The following is a 20,394-nucleotide window of genomic DNA, read 5'->3' on the forward strand; positions in this document are numbered from 1 at the left end:
AGAGAGAGGTCGGAGGTCGGGTTACATCATGGTAGTTAATTAACAAGTAGTATTCAATTTTAAAATTTTAATAAGTGAAAAATAGTTAAAAAATCCCAAAGGGGTCAATCTACGAAAAACCGTATAGAAAAAAGTAGGTTACTAAAAAGCTGGGATAAGGTAAAAACCATGATGTAACACAAGGGCAACGAGAGGCAGCTTAAAGGGGTATGAAAAAAGAGGAGAAAAACCTATGGGTCCAAAAAACATGCAAGATCGACAGTCGTTTAGGCCAAACGCACCCATAGCATTAGTACGCAAAATCCAATGCGCTTCTTGTCTGAGCAGCAGTTTTTTCTTATCACCACCCCTGCGGGGGGTGTTGCAGACATCAATGCATGCAAAGGATAAAAGATTAGGGTCATTTTGATGAACAGTCGACGTGTTCGACTATCCTTGGACAACCTTTGCCCTTGGGCAGTAAGCGTACATGTTCTAGAATGTGTTCTTTAACCATCCTGGTTGTCTTGCCAATGTAAAAGCGTTGGCATGGACACCAGAGTGCATAGACCACGTAGCTGGTCCTGCAGGTGGCAAAAAATGGTACATTACAAGATACAGGACCCAACTGAAAAAGTCGGCCTGTTTCATTAAATGCCAAACTTTACAAAAGCCGCAACGGTAATTGCCTGTGGATGTAAATTCGCTCAGCCAAGTGCGCTGTGGATTTTTTCGAAAGTCACTGTGCACCAGAGCGTCACCAATAGTAGGTGCTCTTTTAAAAGCTATCAATGTTTGAGGGGGTAGGCTATTCTTCAAAACTGGATCTTCAAGTAGAAGTGACCAGTTCTTGTTAAATGCCCACTTAATTTGTTTGGCCATAGGAGAAAATTCGAAAGAGAACACTCCTGAATTGTTAGTGGGCCTAGTCTGTTTACTTCTTTTGATCAATTCTGATCTATCTCTCATAGTGGCTTTTTTGATGGCACAATCCAGGGCAAGTTCATTATATCTTCTCGCGAGGAGTCTTTGTTTGAGATCTTCAGCTTGGTTCAGAAAATCTTCCAAATTGGTATTATTCCTGCGTAACCGCAGGAATTGCCCAAAAGGAAGAGAATCTGTAACGTGTCGTGGGTGATAGCTGTTAGAATGTAAAATAGTATTTGATGCCGTTGGTTTACGGTAACCTTGGGTCATAACGCCTTCAGGAGTGATGGCCAATTCAAGGTCGAGAAAGCAAATGCTTTTTTTTTACCAATCCATGGTAAAATGCATATTGACATCATTTAGGTTAAGATACTCCAAAAATTGCTCAAGGAGTGGTACGTCTCCTGACCAAAAGGCCAGGACGTCGTCCACATACCTGGACCACATCCTCAGAACCGATCTGTAAGGGTTATTAGCAGAGTGGATATAGAGTTCCTCCCAGGCACCCAAGAATAAATTTGCATAGGTACATGCGACAGGGGTCCCCATCGCAGTGCCCGAGACCTGCTGGTACCATGAATCCCCAAACAAAAAGGCGTTATGTGTAAGAACAAACTCCAGATATTCGCACACATAAGCATTGTACGAGACATCCTTATTGTCTCGGTCCAGATACATCCTGACGGCACAAATGCCGTCAAGGTGCGGAATCCTACTATAGAGGCTGGTGACATCTGTGGTCACCAGCAGGTCCCCCATGCACCACGACGAGGACCCAATGCCACCAAGGACATCAATGGTGTCGCCAAGATGCGATGGGAGATGAGACAAAAGTGGTCGAAGGATGTGGTCCAGATATCTGGAGAGTCTTTCCGTGACCGATCCCAGGCCCGACACAATGGGTCGGCCCGGGGGATCGGTCACGAATTTATAAACCTTGGGTAGACAATACCACACAGGCTTAACCGGGAAGGAAGGCAAGAGGTTATTGGCTAGGACAGGTGTAAGAAATCCACTTTCCACCCCTCTTCGGAGGAGTGACCTCAGGGCAGAGTGGTAGCTTGCCGTGGGGTCCCCTCTCAGGGGTCTATAAGTAGAAATGTCAGAAAGCTGTCTCAGGACCTCTGCTTCATAACTCGCAGTACAAAGGAGGACAACAGCGCCTCCTATGTCTGCTTTACGTATGGTGAGGTCAGGGCGGTTCTTTAACCAACGAAGGGCTCGACTTTCGACAGGGGTCAGATTTGGTGCTACAGTTGGACAAATTAATGCTTTGATTTCACTATCAATTTGTTTTTCAAAGAGATCTATACAGGAACCTGCTTGTGTAGGAAAAGGCATTGTTGATCTACACGGCCTAAACTTAGTAGTGTCATACAGTGGTACTTCAACCAGAGCTGACTCAACTAAAAGTTCGTTCAGGGCTGAAATTTCCCCGAGTTCTTTATCATTCAATGATCCCGAGGGGCTGAACCCTAAGGGGCCTACGAATGTCTGTTCCACTTTTTGGGGGCCCATCAATGATGAAGTTTCCTCTCTTTTCATTTTACAGATTGGCCTAATTTGCATATTTAGTAGGTGTGCATTGTGGGTAACCACAAATGTTCATTTATAACTGAATTATTGCAAATTTCCTTCTGTTTTAAGAAGGCAATTACACCAAGCTTTGCTTTTTTAGTAGGAGGGCTTTTTGGTTCCTTTCATCCCCCTATACATTCCTAGTAGTTTGGGTCACCCTGAGCTGCTTGGTTACTCTGTTGTACTCGACCAAGCCCTATTTCATACAGCCTTATCAATCCCTGCCATGTACTGATGAGGACCAAAAGTCCGAAACAGGCTGTCTACATGTGGGTTTGGTATGGCTGTGTAAAACTTAAAGCTATAGGCTTGCTATAAACCTGCGGTTCTGGATGCTTGCTTGGCTTAACAAGGGCAGAAAGGGATAATTTGCATATTTAGTAGGTGTGCATTGTAACCACAAATGTTCATTTATAACTGAATTATTGCAAATTTCCTTCTGTTTTAAGAAGGCAATTACACCAAGCTTTGCTTTTTTAGTAGGAGGGCTTGTTGGTTCCTTTCATCCCCCTATACATTCCTAGTAGTTTGGGTCACCCTGAGCTGCTTGGTTACTCTGTTTTCATTTTACCAAAGTGGTGTCGAGTATTAAGTTTCCTTACTCCTTTGTAGAGGTCCACCTTGAATTGTGCATAATTAAATTGTTGAGTCAAAGAAAAATTTAACCCCTTGTTAAGGAGGCTTTCTACCCCTTCCGGTAGTTCAACAGTAGTCAAGTTCATCAAACTCGTTTTAATATTAGATGGCATCTTAGCTGTTAAACTGCTTTCCTCTTCTTGCCTCTCCCTCTCGGCTTGTCCTCCCAAGTAACTTTTTTGTTCCTTCCCTCTCCCTCTTCCCCGCCTGATGCGCTGCCTAAAGGGACGTCAGTGGGATTGGGAGCTGTTTTTTTAGGGTTACGCTTAGGGTGTGGTCTCGGGGTGTCCTCCCCACTCGACTCAGAGTCGGTAGTCCAGTATCCCCTTGGCTTTCTGGGAGTATGTGGTGTTCCTCTTGGTTTAGAACCAGGGATCTGTACCCAAGAGAAGACATCCGACCTCTCTCTCTCTCTCGAGTGACCTTATAGGTGTCCCATTCACGTCCCTTTTCTTCCCTCTTCTTTCCTTCCTCACCCCTCTCTTACTCACACTCATAGCACACCTTAGTTCACTTCCCACCTCGATACCATGGTGGTCCAGTGTGCGCATATATATTCCTCTGCTCCTTTGCTGCACCTTTAATACTGGCTAATAAGCCCCAGTGTGTGAAATTATTCCACACTTCTAGTGACCAATGCGGATTGCCGCGCCATCTGCTGTTGGCTGCGGCAACTGACTGGTCCACTCCCTGCCTACCTTCAGGTATGAGTTTGCTGTGGCTCTCCGTTCGCATCCAACCACTTTGTTTATGTGGGCGGGGCCGCTCGGATTACCATGGCGACTGTCAGCCTGAAGTTAAGCTATTGCAGCCTTGGTTTATTTATTTATTTATTTACATTTTTTTGTGGGTTGGGACGCCCAGCTATTGGCCGCGGTTCACTGCGTCTTGTATGACGCGTGTACCTCATTTTCATAGCTGGGCACCTCTCAGATGTTCAGCTATTGGCCGCAGTTTGTTGCGTCTTGTATCCATTCATCCATTGGAGCAGCACACTGGACCAATTACTCATCGAGGGTGGGTCCTCCCAGAGTCAAGGAAGCGCGCCTCAAACGCGCATTTATAGCCCCGTTGTTGCTCCAGTCACTTGTGCACACCTCAGATGAAGCTTGGCAGCCGCCTAGCGAAACGGTCGTAAGGACCGTGCACCTTCTTGGCGCCCACACCTGCTACCTCCTCCACACCCAGGTACAGCGCAACACTTTGTGATGTTTTTTGATGCTTATCCAGCCACACATGCTGCAAATTGAATGTATGTCACATCACTTTTTTGCCACCTGCTGCACGAATAAACCATAGTGCCAGACTTTTCTTGTCTTCCAGTTTTCTGTTATGAATTCAGCAGGAGAGCGTATGGAGAGGTTTAGGTGCTTTATTGCACACTGAGCAGGGAGACATTGGATGGGAAAATGATGACAGCTGTAATTGCAGTGCTGGCCACAAAGAGTTACTTTCAGAAGCAAAGAAAGGAACAGGATGTGGCCATGTGATCAGCTTTGTGATGAGGAGTGTGTGCTGATTTGGGAAACTCCCACTTCCCTATCAGCTTCCTGTTTTCTGAAGGGATATCTGCTCACATGACTGACTTTTCCAAAAGGTATTCCTCTGGAATGGCTGTATCAAGTATATAAATGATGAAAAACCTGGGAGGGTGTGCTATGGCTTTAAGCAGTGACAAACAAAAAGCTTGCTATATCTGCTAATTCGCCCAGCCAAAGAAGAAGAAGTTTGGATTAAAAAGTTACATGTTCTAGCTGATTACATTTAACCAGAGCTGTATTAATTATAAATTATTTGATAGCCCTTATTACCTTCTTTTAAACTCTTTTTTTTTAAGCCATAATGTCCAGGCCACCAAGAGAGAGATGGAAAAAAATGCGTAGATGTGCGTTACTTTTTGCAATCTTGCTGTCTTTTAGTCCCAGGCAAGGATTGCAAACTTTTGCCGAATAGACACTATTTGAAAAATCAAGCCCGGTATCAGTTGTAGGGGCTGATTCACAAAGCTTTTCTGATGAATTATCTCATATTACATATTAATTCACAATGTCTCTCTCCTTAAATACTTAAAGTGTACCTGTAAGAAATAAGACTTGCCCCTGAGGGGTATTTACCATGTGAGGGGGAAGCCTCTGGATCCTAAAGAGGCTTCCCCCTGTCCTCTGCAGTAGAGGGGATCCAGCATTGGGACCCCAGAAGATCGCCTTGTTGGCTGCTTTTTTGGCGTGCGCGCATGCACAGTGGCGGCTCCCCCCTTGGGTGCAAATAGCCAAGCCCTATTGTGTCTGCTGTACTGCCCAGACGGCTGCACATTAGAGCGGACCCGACTGAGCTCAACTATTTCCTCCGGAGGAAGCTGCGCTCAGCGGCAAGGGAATTGTTTTTTTTTGTTTGATTTTTTTTAGCCTGTGGGCCCTTTCACAGAATCGGGCTGGCCGAGGAGGATGGTGAAAGCCTCATTAGGATCCAAAGACTTCCCCCTCTCGAGGAACGTACCCCCAGGTGCCCTTTTTTTTTTCTCCAGTAAGTGATCCACCCGGCAGATCAACTCACCCGATCGACTGCCAACTTTGACTGTGCACACTGCCCGCCTACCGCGTGACATGCACGAGCCGCTTCATTGTCCGTAGACCCCTCCCCCTATACCAATACAGCGTGTTGACAGCCTGGCCCAGTGATGTTGCACAAGGGCATCTGGTTCCGATCCCCGACAGGTGACAATAGTCAGAGGTGTGTACGCACCTTTAACTCGTGATTTACAGAATCTCTCCTTATTTGTTATCTCATGCATTAGCTCTCCTTACAGTTGAAGGGAAAAAATAAGTAAGCTTTGTGAATCAACCTCATGGTGGCCAGCTGAGCAGAACCTTGGTATATTCACTTCATATGTTAATATACATCTGTAAAGTTCATCTGACTCTTTAACTTGGTTGCTAATACTTTTAGAAATGACTTTTTTCATTCTATCATGTTGAGTGAGTGATTTAAATGTAGACTTTTAATTCTGCAGTGACAGAAAGTAAACACTGCTGTAGTCTTTGTGTGCTTTATTGCTTTGAGAACTGTTAGGAAATTAAATAAAATAGTTCATATATCCTTGTGATATTGTGCATTGTGATGTTTTTTCTGCATTTACAATAAAAAAGCCATTACAGTATATCTTCCTCTGCATGGAAGGAATATTAGAAGATCAATAACTTGCTTTGACAGCTATATTCATTTTTAAAACCATATTTTATACGTTAGACTAAGGTGGATGAAATTGTTTCTCATCTTTGCTGCTTGTCGGATGTCACAGAGAATAGTGTGTAACTCTGATAGCATAGAAGAAAATATAGATACTGTTAACAGTTGTGTTGTTTCACCACTGTGGGGCCTTAGTTGTGGTAGACCCTGTTATCAGCTGTGTTGTCTCACCACTGTGGGACCGTAGTAGTGGTAGACACTGTTAAAAGCTGTGCTGTCTCACCACTGTGCGACCGTAGTAATGGTAGACACTGTTAAAAGCTGTGTTGTCTCACCACTGTGGGACCGTAGTAGTGGTAGACTCTGTTATCAGCTGTGTTGTCTCACCACTGTGGGACCGTAGTAGTGGTAGACACTGTTAAAAGCTGTGCTGTCTCACCACTGTGCGACCGTAGTAGTGGTAGACACTGTTAAAAGCTGTGTTGTCTCACCACTGTGGGACCGTAGTAGTGGTAGACACTGTTAAAAGCTGTGCTGTCTCACCACTGTGCGACCGTAGTAGTGGTAGACACTGTTAAAAGCTGTGTTGTCTCACCACTGTGGGACCGTAGTAGTGGTAGACACTGTTAAAAGCTGGGTTGTCTCACCACTGTGGTACCTTAGTAGTGGTAGACACTGTTAAAAGCTGGGTTGTCTCACCACTGTGGGACCGTAGTAGTGGTAGACACTGTTAAAAGCTGGGTTGTCTCACCACTGTGGGACCGTAGTAGTGGTAGACACTGTTAAAAGCTGGGTTGTCTCACCACTGTGGGGCCATAGTTGTGGTAGACTCTGTTCTCAGCTGTGCTGTCTCACCACTGTGCGACTATAGTAGTGGTAGACTGTGTTAAAAGCTGTGTTGTCTCACCACTGTGGGACCGTAGTAGTGGTAGACACTGTTAAAAGCTGGGTTGTCTCAATTTATCTCTCCTTAAAGGGATCCTAAACTGAGAGGGTTATGGATGTTTCCTTTTAAACAATACCAGTTGCTTGGCAGTCCCTGCTGATCTCTGACTGCAATAGTGACTGAATCACAGACCTGAAACAAGCATGCAGCTAATCCAGTCTGACTTCAGTCAGAGCACCTGATCTGCATGCTTGTTCCGGGGCTGTGGCAGAAAGTATTAGAGACACAGGATCAGCAGGAGAGTCAGGCAACTGGTATTATTTTAAAAGGAAAAATCCATATCCTTCTCAGTTTAGGTTCCCTTTAAATGACTTAAAGTGTACCTGTAATAAAATAAAAAGTTCCCCTGAGGAGTACTTACCACTTTAGGACCCAAAGGCTTCCCCTGTCCTCTGCAGTAGAGGGGATCCAGTGTTGAGACCCCCGAAGATCGTCTTGTTGGCTGCTTTTTTGGCGTGTGCGCATGCCCCGTTGTCTCACAACTGTGGAACCGTATAGTAGTGGTAGACCCTGTTAACAGCTGAGTTCTCACCGCTGAGAGAGCGTTGTAGTGAAACAGAGCAGTGACTTTTGCACTGAGCCAGTAGTGGGCTTTGTTATCACAGCAAAGAAATAGTTTATTATGACTGTTAAGTGTGAAATAGAACATTATTATTCTTATTACTGCATTTTCTCCAGCACTTTACATAGTCCACACGTTACTAACTGTCCCCCAGTAGCTCACAGTCTAATTGAAATAAGCCTAAAGCTGACTTTGGGGGGAACTAATTAACTTCCCAATATGTTTTTTTGGGCTGTGGGAGGAAATCAGACTAACTGGGGAAACCCACGCACATACGAGGAGAATATACAAACTCCATGCAGTGTCCTGAGCTAGATTTGAAGATGGGACAACAGAGAAGCAAGGTGAGAGTGCTATCCACCATGTCACCCTTTTTAACAGAATATTTTAATTACTAAAGTGTACCCAATGTGTAATAAACGACAAAAATCTTATACGAACCTAATGCTGGGAATACACGGGTCGACCTGGCGGCTCGATTAGCCGTTGAATCGATTCCTGCTCGTCCCCGCGGGCGCTTCCTTATCTTCCGCTCGACTCCCCGCTATTGTCCGCTCGCAGGGATCGAGTGGGGAATCGATCCGGCGGGTCATCGGACCTGTTGGAAATTATCAGCTGGGCGCATCAGCGGCTCGATACACGGTACAGAAACGTACCGTGTATCCCCCCAGCATAAGGAGAGTTGAGCCATTGTATCCTAACAAGGCTTCCGTCAGCATCCTGTGGTCCCCCATTGCCTCTCCTATCTGTTCCAAGATTACAGACAATAGCTTGTCGTAATCTGATCAGGGCAACGCTCCTCTTTGGGCACGCGCTTGGCCATACTGCGCCTGCACAAGTACGGCCACGCCTGCACAGTATGCTGGAACCACTCATGCACGAGCGGCTCTGTGGTACTGCACAGCTATGCTTGTGTCAGAAGAGGAGCGCAACCCCCGATCAACTGGAGGGCCGTGAGTGGCAACAGGGGACCAGACAACACCGAGGGAAGCAGGGCTGTGGAGTTAGAGCAATTTTGGGTACCTGGAGTCGGTGGTTTCATAAACTGGGGAGTCTAAGTTGGATGATTTGTGTACCAAATCCACAGCCCTGGTAAGGGTACCTGGAGTCAGTCGGTGGTTTCATAAACTGAGTAGTTGGAGTCGGATGATTCTTGTACCGACTCCACAGCCCTGGAGGGAAGCCTCATTAGGATCCAGAGGCTTCCATCTCCTTAGGTTCTGTTTTTTAATTATTTTTGGACTTTTTCATTTATTTATTAGATCCTGCTGTAGTTTAACCCTAGGACTTATAGATGCTATGCGTGCATTTACAGAAAGTTATTTTAGTCCACATTTTACCAGAAGGTTGCTGTAGGTAAAATATGTACAGTACTTTATATGTGATTTACTATAATTTTTATTTTGCATTAAAAAAGAAAAAAAAAACTCCTTATCCAAAAAGGACATAATACATCTCCACATCACTGATGTACCGTACTTGTATGTTGCAGGTCCCAGCAGATCTCCAGTCCTGTGGTCATGCAGTTCGGACATGCAGAGACACTCTTGCCGCTGTTAGCTCTTATGGGACTATTTAAAGATGAGAAGCCTCTAAGGGCCGACAACTTTGCTACCCAAAACGAACATAAGTTTCGCAGTGGCAGGATTGTCCCTTATGCCTCCAACCTGGTGTTTGTCCTGTACCATTGTGACCTGGTAGAGAGTCCAAGAGAAGAGTACCAAGTGCAGATGTTGCTGAATGAAAACCTCCTGGCTTTCCCTCACTCCCACCAGTCTGTGTGTCTTTTTGATGACCTGAAGAAGGAATACAGTCACTTGCTGAACTGCCGTACCAAGGAAGAATGCGAATTGGTGAAGGTTACTACTGAGGAACTATGAGGAAGTCTGCCTCTGTTTGGATTTACATTCCCTTGCACATCCTGACATCTTAAAATTGCTTTCTGTGATGGTTGACTGATCTTTTGGGTTTACAAAGTGTATTATGTTTTACTTTTTGTTTACGACTTTACTGTAATTTAGCCAAAAGAAGGGTGTGGTGCTTTACAAGTTATATAATGAATCTGAAGGGAGGGATTTTGCAGAAAGTAGTTCTGCAGCTTTTAGACGCTAAGCTTTGCTCCCGAAAGCAAAATATACACACACCTATCCAAAGGCTTTTGCTAAATGCTATTATAACCCATATATCTGGCCTCAGCATGTTATACTATGTCTGCAGTTAAGCTGCCTGCCCCAGATTACCTCTAGAAACATTGGCACTGCTTGTTGGGGACCGAGGGGAACTGCAGATATTATTTCAAGATTCGGGCAGAGTGGCAATATAAGAACTTTTGTATTCCTATTGCTTTCTGTGTTCCTGTTTAGTTGGTGTGTCCTCATTTCCTGTGCTTGATGACCTTGGCAGGTATCTTTTGTACTAAACAAAGGAAGTAATTTTGCATGGACGCCCTGGGAGAGTTGTGGCTTGCGGTGGTGTTCGCATTGTAGGCGGTGGAGTGAGCACGCAGGCTTTGTTGTCCACTCATGCAGGCTTTGGGAGGAGATGGCGTTCATGTTGTAGGTAGCGGTTGTGGAGTGCGTGTATGCAGGTTCATCTTTTAGCACATAGGTGGATTTGCGATTCTTTTGAGTACCGAGGGTTTATTGGTAGGAAATAAGTAGGATGCTTTCATCAGGGACACAGACAAGCAAGAAACGCCTCACAGGCATTGCTGCTCTTACTAAACTCTGCTTGGTGATGTGAGGAGAAATTTCCTGAAACAACCTAAACATTAAAGGGAGCCTGACGTGAGTGGTGTATAGGTAGGCACTTGTGTTTATTTCCTTTTAAACAAAACACTGTCTGGCTGTTTTACTTACCCTCTGCCTCTAATATATTCAGCCATAGACCCTGAACAAGCATGCAAATCAGATGTTGCTGACTGAAATCTGACTAGATTAGTCACATGCTTGTTGCAGATGTGTGACTCTAAAACAACCAAAGCAAAAATCTCAGCATGACAGCCTGGCAACTGGCATTGTTTATAAGACAGGCAACCTAAGGATTCCTCTCACTTCAGCATTCCTTTTATGAAACTCTTCCTCGTTTTATCCAATGCTGAAAAAAAAAATGGACAAACTTTGAAAATAAATATGGTTCCCCATCTAGACAAACTGACAGGAGCCTGAAAAATAACTCTACATTTATATTTGAGTTGCTGTAATCGTGCAGAACCAATTTGAAAATATTGCTGTGAGTACAGCAGCTGACATTCAGGGACATTAGATAATGTAATGTTAAAAAAAAAATCTTAAAGGACACCTGAAGTGAGAGGGATATAGAAGCCGCCATATTTATTTCCTTACAAACAATGCAAATTGCCTGGCTGTCCTGTTGACCATCTGCCTCTATGGGTTAATAGACCCTGAACAAGCATGCAGATCAAGTGCTCTGACTGAAGTGTAACTGTATTTGCCACATGTTTTTTTTTCAGGTGTGTAGTTCAGATACTACTGCAGCCAAAGATCAACAGGACTGCCAGGGAACGAGAAAGAGGCAGCCTCCATATACCTTTCCCTTGTACTTTAATGCTAAAGTATATAGATCCAGACACTACACAGTGTTGACTGGCGATCCTGTGTTGACTGACATTCATATTTATCATACAGGATACTGGCACAAGATTTATTTAGTATACCATCATCACCCCTGAAGATGGAAAGTTACTTCAGCATTTGTCATTTCTCTCTCTGTATAGTCAGTATTAATATTTCATTATGAGATTCACACGTGCATTGGGAATTTCCTTGGCGCAAGATTAAGAGCCTTGTGTGTGGGCAGTAATTGGCAGGATTTGTGTGGCCTAAATAACAGGCTTTCTGGTATTTGTACACTTTGTACAAAACAGCCAGTATAAAGTTTACCTTCCAAAAGATACTTGCTGAGCTTTATATGTTTAGTCCTTCAGGCAAAAGATATTTACAAACACACTGAGGATACAAGAGGCTTGTGCAGGTAGATCAAAGTCATGGCTGCATATACTGTACTAGAATTGACCAGACACTACTTCAGAACTTGAATACCTTGACTGTGATGCAAACCTGATGCAAATACGTACAGTATGCAAACGCTTCTAATTTGTAGCCTATTTACTGTATTTATTTTTCCACGTGAAGAATAGAATGTTCTTCCTTGGGGAAGACACAATGCAAAACCAGTGCAGTTTAAATGCAATGTAACCACCAGTGTATGCAAGCCCTGTAGTACCAAACCTTTGTTTAAGTTCTTTTAAAGAGACTCTGTAACAAATAAAACAACTCCTCTGGGGGGGGATACGGTACTTACCTCGGGTCCCAGTGAGGCTTCCCCGTCGTCCTTTGTAGCTTGGGGAAATCCAGCACTGGCTCCCCAAAAGTCCCTCGACAAATCCTGACAAGTAGTGCCCCTGCACGGCAATATTTATCTACCGCGATCCAGCGCAAACGCCTCTTCGTTCGGGCTAAGGCGGAAATAGCTGAGCCCGCTCGTATCCACTCTGCGAGGAGGGGGGTTGTAGCGCTGGATTGCTGGGACAGCGAAGGACGGATTCAGATCTCGTTAGGATCCAGAGGCTTCCCCCTCCTAAGGTACGTATCCCACAGAGGTTTTGTTTTTTAATGTTACAGGTTTTCTTTAAAGCCAATCGACATGGCTTACAATATATGTTACAGGACCATCAAGGCACAAATATTGCTATAGGTATGTGTCAGTAGGGGTGGTTTGTTTGTTTTTTCTGTTTAAAATGTCCTTTATTAGGTATTGTCAATAGGGCCGGTTATAGACTTTTTGCCACCGGAAGCAATACATTGTGAGGACGCCAAAGCTGTATTGGAGAGGAGAGACACATCAGGCTTTGCATTGCAGGCACTGCCACTATGCTTACCTCCCTCTGCTTACTGCAAGACAGCATCTCCTCCCTGCTGGCTCACAGTATCTGATCACCAGGATGCTGGGTAGCTGCTGCACCAGCACCGCATCACTCACCTGCTCTCAGCAGATTAGTGATGGGACCACAAGCCACGCATGAAGCCCTGTTTCCTCTCTGACTACAGCAGCGCATCATGTGACTCAACAGCATGTAACAGGTCACAGAAACACCACTGTACCTATGGATACAGGATGCTGGACAGGTGGATGGAGATCCCATCACTGAAATTCTAAGAGCAGGTGAGGGTAGCGGGACACGGGGAGTGTGACGAGGGGGACATTTGGGGAAGGGAGCCACCTCTTGCCGCCCTCTAATTGTTGCTGCCCTGAAGCACGTGGTTCACATTGTTTCATGGAAGAACTTTCCCTGAGCGTCAAATCACTTTAGAAAATGCTGGTCACTTGCTGCACCACTGATTGTTATTACCATAGGCTGGAAACCAGTCAGTGCAATTATATGATACAATCCTGGCAGCAGCCCCTTTCACACCCACAGCCGGACTTCCTCAGCCTGGCAGCTTCTAGTCATGGGGTTGGAGAACTCCTAAAGACTGATTAATTAGATTATATTTTCAAATCTGTCCTTGGAGACAGGCTTTAAATGAACCGTTAATGTTTAGTTATGTAAATTACTACATACATTACATTTAGTTCATCCATTACCTGTGAACAGCTGGTAGAGAAGTATAATAGAAGGATCTAATCCTCTTATTCCTAACACTGACTTTATCAGATATCTCAGGTTTTATTTTGGGTGGTTTTATTTTGGGTATAAACCTTTACAAAGTAGATTTAATGTCTAATTACCTCTGCTCAATGGCTGTGTCTTAAGAGTCCCTGAGCGAAAATATATGAATTATTGACTTTTTTTATCTATCTCTAGCCCTAGAAGTTATTTGCAGGAAAAAATGTATGGCTGTAAATCAGTGAGGGTTACGCTATAATCCCAAAAAAAGAAAAGCTGTCGCTTGCATACCTGAAGGTTAACTCTTTCAGACAGGATAAGATTAAAATGAACACATCCTTGTTTGGCACTGTACAGACACACGTTTATCTCTTCATGTGACATGTCACTTTAAATAAAACGTAGCATATATTGATTCTATTGGTAATTTCAGGTAATAAGATGGGATTTATGAAATAAAATGCTTTATATGAAGACGGGTTTTTGTTGACATGAAATTACCCAAAATTTACTTTTACATATATTTTAAGGCATATAAATGAAAATACAGTGAAATTTGATATTTAGGCTAGCACTAGAAGCCATTGCTGTGGTGTGTATCCTGCGGATGGTGCTATTGCAATGAATACAGGCACCTCCAATCACCTCATAATGCACAGTGAAGGGTCACATTTGTTCTTCCTGAAGCTAAGGCCTGGATTACAGTGAATGTGCTGTGCTAGAATTTCTGTTGCCAGGCAGATTTCTTAGTGTAATAGGAATGGACCTGCTGTGCGCTGAAAATGCGTGCAGCTGTGTGTTTTGTGCTGTAACTGATGCGTTGTCATTGTATTGCAATGGCACCACATCTGGACGGGAACTGATGCACAGACGCGGCACATTCACTGCTAACCGGGCCTTAGTAAATCAGGCTTTATTCAATGTTTTGTGGTAGGTAGTGAATGCTTAAATGCCATATACATTCAGAAATGGACCAGTGTTTGAACAAGTGGCTTTACCATAGCAACACATGGAGTATCTGCTCCACAAGACAAGAACTTCCACAATACAAATCTAAAGTCCGCTTTGAATATTTGCACTGTATTGGCTGTAGAATCAGGCATATGGAAAGCTTTACAGATGACTGACTAGAAATGTTATCACATACAGTTAGTTTGTATATTCTCGAGAACCTGCATATCTGCATTTATTGTGATAAGATAGCTCACTGCATGATGCCTTATGTGTGCTATTTGATTGAAATAAACTGACTTCTGAGCATTTTATAAGCAATGCCTGTTTGTCACGGCTCCATTATTTCCTTGTTTTCTGAGAAGTTGTACTGTCAGCAGTGCTCCAATCATATCATCTCCTCATCATTCCGTGTATACTCATGTGCCATAGCTGTGGGTTGTCATTCTCCAACACAAGTGACCATTTCTTTACATGGAAGGCACTACAGTCACTGTCTTAAAAATATGTTAGTTTTCATTTAGATTACTTAGGGGTTGATTCATCAAACGGCAGTAAGATTGCGGTGCGCGTGGCGGTATTAACCACTTCAGGATTCTGCATACGCATGTATACGCCCCTGAATCCTGAAGTGGATTCCATGGAAACGGCCGCTCGCATGAGCGGCCATTCCATGTCAGCTCACGGAGGGTGTCTCCGTGAACACCCTGCGAGCCGATCGGCGGCTCGCAGGGTAAATGTAAACACATGGGGAAGATCTTCCCCGGTGTTTACATGTATACGGCGCTGCTGCGCAGCAGCGCCGTAGAGGAGATCGGCGATCCCCGGCCTCTGATTGGCCGGGGATCACCGGCATCTGATAGTCTAAAGCCTATCCCATCAGGTGCAGGACGGAAATCCATCCTGCGCCGCTCACAGGGGGAGGGAGAGGGAGGGAAGGGGAAGGAGGCCAGGAAGCGCTGCGGAGGGGGGCTTTGAAGAGCCCCCCCCCGCAAGCGCAAGCAGCCGGCGGCGATCAGACCCCCCCAGCAGGACATCCCCCTAGTGGGGAAAAAAGGGGGAAGTCTGATCGGCCTGGCTGCAACCTGATCTGTGCTGTGGGCTGGAGAGCCCACGCAGCACAGATCAGCACAAAATAGCGTGGTACAGAAGTGGTTAAATTCACTTCCACATGCAGTACCGCGAGTTACACCAGTAACGTGACTTGCGGCATTAGAGTAGCGTGACAATTGCTACGGTAACACACGTTACTATCGCTAATGCTTGTTAGTTACTCGCATTACTGTAGTAACGGTCACACTACTCCAGTACAACGAGTTGCGCTATTGCCGTGCCCCACGGTGCTGCATGCGGAAGTGAAGGTAATACTGTCATACACTATGGGCTCGATTCACCAAGCGGTGCAAAGTGTTAGCACCGTGGTGAAAAGGCCCTTATCACGCCTAAAGTCACTTTAGGCATGATAAGAAGAAACTCGCGCGAAGTTGCCGCGCGTACGCGCGTACGCGCGTAAGAGCGCGCGCAACACCCGACGCTTCGCGCGAAGCTCCCATTAAGCCCTATGGGACTTTGCGCGCGCTCTCACGCGCGTACGCACGAACGCGCTTACGCGCGGTAACTTCGCGCGAAGAGCAGGAAAAATCGGTGATAACTCAGTGGTGAAAAGGTCATCACGCCTAAAGTCTTTTAGGCGTGATAACTGGGTTATCACCGCTTTGTGAATCGAGGCCTATGTGTGCACGGCAGTATTACTGCCTTTTGATGAATTAACACCTTTAAACTTTGTTCACACACAATTTTATGGGCATCTTTATATCTCTGTGTTGTAACGTGCAATGTTATAACATCACAAGAAAAAGATGCCCAATCTCAAGACGTGTATATATAGTACAAATCATCACATCCCAGTATGATGCAATCAATAATACATTTAATTAAGTGCTTATTCAAACACAAAAATACATAAAACAATGAAATAAAACCACCTTCTAAATCCAACTGAGCCTCCATAGAAGCAGCCGCAAGCTGCAAACGAGCAAGGCGGCTTCTTCCTTTTGTTCACTAAATTTGCAATGTATATAACTTTTGAATTGACAGTATTTCAGATTTTAACAGCCCGCTGATTTGCACTAGCATTCTCATTTGTAATCTTTAGCACATAGCACTTTTTGAGACACTTTTTAAGGCACTTTTGAGATGCCGTTTTCACTACAATACTCTGGAATTTTTTGTATATAATTGTTATGGGCTGTGCAATATATATGTGCATTCTTGCACTAAGATTAATTATCTTGTTTGTTACATACGTTTTGACATTACATTGTTCTGCTGCTCTGAGGATTTCCAATAACAATTGGATTTAGAAGGTGGTTTTAATTAATTGTTTTTACATATTTTTGTGTTTGGATAAGTCCTTAATAAAATTTATTGATTGCATCATACTGGGATGTGATGATTTGTACTATATATACACGTCTTGAGATTGGGCATCTTTTTCTTGTGATGTTATACTATTAACAGCCCTCTGGAGACACATTGTTATGTGTGGCATATTGGCTGTAATATTAGTGGTACTAAATGGTTGTTTTGTAACGTACAAGGTTATCCAAAAACACTTTTCACACCTTATCCAGAAATGCCCTGCTCATTCGCATGCATGTTGCGTAGCTATGAAAAATAATTAACACGTTATAATGTGCAGAGGTGGCGTTGCGTTATGCCCCCGTTGTAGAGCAGGCATCAGGCAACATACATAGTATGATGTGAAGGAATTCTGAGGTAAGACCCCCCCCGCCACCTCTCATCCTTAGTTTGCAGCTTGAAAATGGACCAGTGAAATGTACTATTTGCGCAACACACACTAAATAAAGTGCATAAGTACTGGTACTGTCTAGACATGCCAATTTTACCGCACTTTTGTGAAAGTGTAACTGTCGGGCATAAAATCAAAAATCAATTCTTTATTTTTATCTGGTAAACCAGTAATAAGGATGCTAACCAGGCAATCTAAAAGTTAAAAATCACTATTACTTTTCTTGTTGATAAATGATCATTCCCCACTTTAGCTGACTTTTATTGGGTACATTGCTGCACAAAGAAAGTTGCAGGGGATAAGGTTTTTTTTTTGTTTTGGTTTTTTTTTGCTTCTTTACTTTCCCATCAGACATAACTAATGCAGCCTGATTGGCTGAAGCCTCTTTCCCTCCTATTTTCCCCTCCCACACCTCTGTTCCTCTCTGATTGGCCAATATCTCTCATGCTGAGACAAAGCACTTTCTATTGCAGAGCTGGGTGGGAGTGTCTGAAGACTGGGAGGAGGGCGGGCAATGCATACATAATCAGGCAGAGGAGAGTAAGGGAGGAAATAACATCAGCATTGGCTTCAATGTAGACAGTTAAAATGGTGAATCATGGTGGCCACTAATGATCCAATCTTACCATTTCTATGTAATATAAGGGAACTTGCCCAAATTATCCATTCAATATATAATTACTCGATTTACCCTCCTACTACATAGATTTGGTAAAATTGGATGAAAAAGATTGGATCATTAGGGGCCATGTTAAGGATTTTCTCTTTTTTTTTAACTATAGAGAAATCACTAAAATCAAAATGTGGACAGTCCAATGCATATGTAATGTATGTAGAGCAAGTATTTATCTTCTTGTATATGTGTTTGTCCTTTCTGAGATCGTATGGCTGACAGCTCCTCTTGAATATGGCCCAACGCACATTACTGCATAGCAATGCACTGCCCATACACTATAGCAGTGATAGCTAACCTTGGCACTCCAGCTGTGACAAAACTACAAATCCCATCATGCCTCTGCCTCCCCGAGTTATGCTTGGAGCTGTCAGAGTATTGCAGTGCCTCATGGGACTTGTAGTTCCACCACAGCTGGAGTGCCTAGGTTAGCCATCACTGCACTATAGGCATGTTTACATCTTGTATGGATGTGGATAACACATGCAGTAATAAGCATTTTATATGGCAATTGTTTATGCTGTGAAAAATAATGTGCATGTTATAACTTACAAAATGTGTATTGCATTATGCCCACGGGGTGGTTATAAGCAAACTAAAGAAAAGACATCCATATTGATAAGCAATTCAGAAAAAAATGACTGATGCTAGCATTTGCCAAATTAAAAGCAATTCAATACAAGCTGTGAAGGTCCACTGAAGCATACTGAACAAATCCAAAGTCCAAATCAATAAACATCTGGGCACATGCCTTGATAAGCATCTGTCAATGCACACTTCATATTTTATATACATATCTGACAACAGCTTGGTGTTAGAACAACCTCCGATTTATAGCCCATCCCTGATGCTGTTGCCAAGTAAGTGAGCAAGGATGCATCAGGATGAAGTAAATTGTTACCTAGGTACATCCTTGCTTACTTACCAATATGGATGTTATTTCTTTACTTTGTTGATTTGTTTTTGTTCATAGAGGCAATTATCATGGTAATTGGTAGAAAAATTCTTTATTGGCTCACAAATAGTGGTAGTAGCATGGTTATTTCATGCACACAGGCCCAGATTCACCAAACTGCAGAAAGATTTTAATGATTGCCATGCACTGCCTGCGCACTCCAATTTTACCAGTACTAACACTGTGGGAGCACTGTCGTTAACATATTAGCGCCATGTGCATTACTGCGGTAATGCACGAGTTGCTATATTAATATGCATTACATTGTTAGCCTCAGCTTGCACATGCTAATCTTAACAATGTTTGGTGAATAAGGCCTAAGTGTGAACTTGGCATTAAAGTGGATCTGAGATGAAAAACTAACTATAGCAAGCAGGGCTGGGAGTCTGAGTGAGGAGTCGGATCAATTTTGGATACCAGGAGTCGGAGGTTTCATAAACTGCGGAGTCGGAGTTTGGTTATTTTTGTACCAAATCCACAGCCCTGATAAGTATTAGACTAAGGAGTCAGAGTCTGAGCCATCTTGGGTACCTGGAGTTGGAGTCTGAGTCGGTGGTTTCATAAACTGAGGAGTCTGAGTAGAGATGGCCCAAACTGTTCGCCGGCAAACTTATTCGTGCGAACATCGGGGGTTCGCGGCAAACCGCGAACTTTATGGCGGTTCGACCCGCCCCCCCAAACTACATCATTGGGCTAAACTTTGACCCTCTACAATGTCAGGGGTCCCCAACCCCTGGTCCGCAGCCCACTGTTGGTCCGTGGGCTGTTTTGTGCTGGGCTGCGGGTCTAGCTTCTCTCTCTCTCTCTCTCTCTCTCTCTCTCTCTCTCTCTCTCTCTCTCTTTTTTTTCCCCTTCCAGCAGAGCGGCATGCATCAGAGTGTCAGTAGGTGGCGCTGTTCTCATTACAACATCAGTTGTGCTTCTTCTGAACAGCTTAGTGGTGAAAAACTGCTGCATGCTGCTCAACTGAAAGAAAATAGAAGATGCCAGACCAGCGGTGGTAAGGCTGACTGGAGATGAGGGGGGGCACATCTAACACACTATCACAGCTAACTGGGGAGAGGGGGCTACAGAACACTGGGGGTAAATGTAACTATCAATACTTAACTATACTTAAACTTACATTTAACTATCCAATTTGCTGGCAACAAGCCCCCGACCTTCCACCCCCCCCCCCCCCTCCCCGGCCGCCACCCCTTTCCCCTGTCCCCGGACAAGTGTTTGGACAGGAAAGCAGGCCCGGGTCAAAAAAGGTTGGGGACCCCTTATCTACATCACAGTCAGCAGACACATGGCAGCCAATCAGGCTGCACTCCCTCCTGGAGCCCCCCCCCCTTATATAAGGCAGCAGCGTCGGCCATGTTCTCACTCTGTGTGCTGGCTGCTGCCTGTTTTAGTGAGAGAAGGGAGAGACATCGGAGAGATAGGGTAAGCGATAGTTAGGAGATCTGTTAGCTTGCTCCTTGCTGATATTTGTTGCTGAAAAGCACCACCAAAACAACTCTTTTGAGAGATAATGTTCTTGTGATGTGCTTTTTTTTTTTGTATGTGGCCCACTGA

At 44.2% G+C, this 20,394-nt stretch overlaps 1 protein-coding gene across 2 annotated transcripts in view; it reads left to right on the forward strand.

The window, feature by feature from the left end:
• Positions 1–14,715, forward strand: part of MINPP1 (multiple inositol-polyphosphate phosphatase 1) — a 92,880-nt gene extending 78,165 nt beyond the window's left edge. For both annotated transcript variants that reach the window (XM_068258587.1, XM_068258588.1), the window contains exon 6: positions 9,307–14,715. In XM_068258587.1, the coding sequence (XP_068114688.1) occupies positions 9,307–9,694 (388 nt within the window). In that variant the 3' untranslated portion in view covers positions 9,695–14,715. The remainder of the gene's footprint in view (positions 1–9,306) is intronic.
• Positions 14,716–20,394: the final 5,679 nt, after the last annotated feature.

The sequence above is a fragment of the Hyperolius riggenbachi genome, chromosome 10 (genome assembly GCF_040937935.1).
Source record: "Hyperolius riggenbachi isolate aHypRig1 chromosome 10, aHypRig1.pri, whole genome shotgun sequence".
Classification (NCBI taxonomy): domain Eukaryota; kingdom Metazoa; phylum Chordata; class Amphibia; order Anura; family Hyperoliidae; genus Hyperolius; species Hyperolius riggenbachi.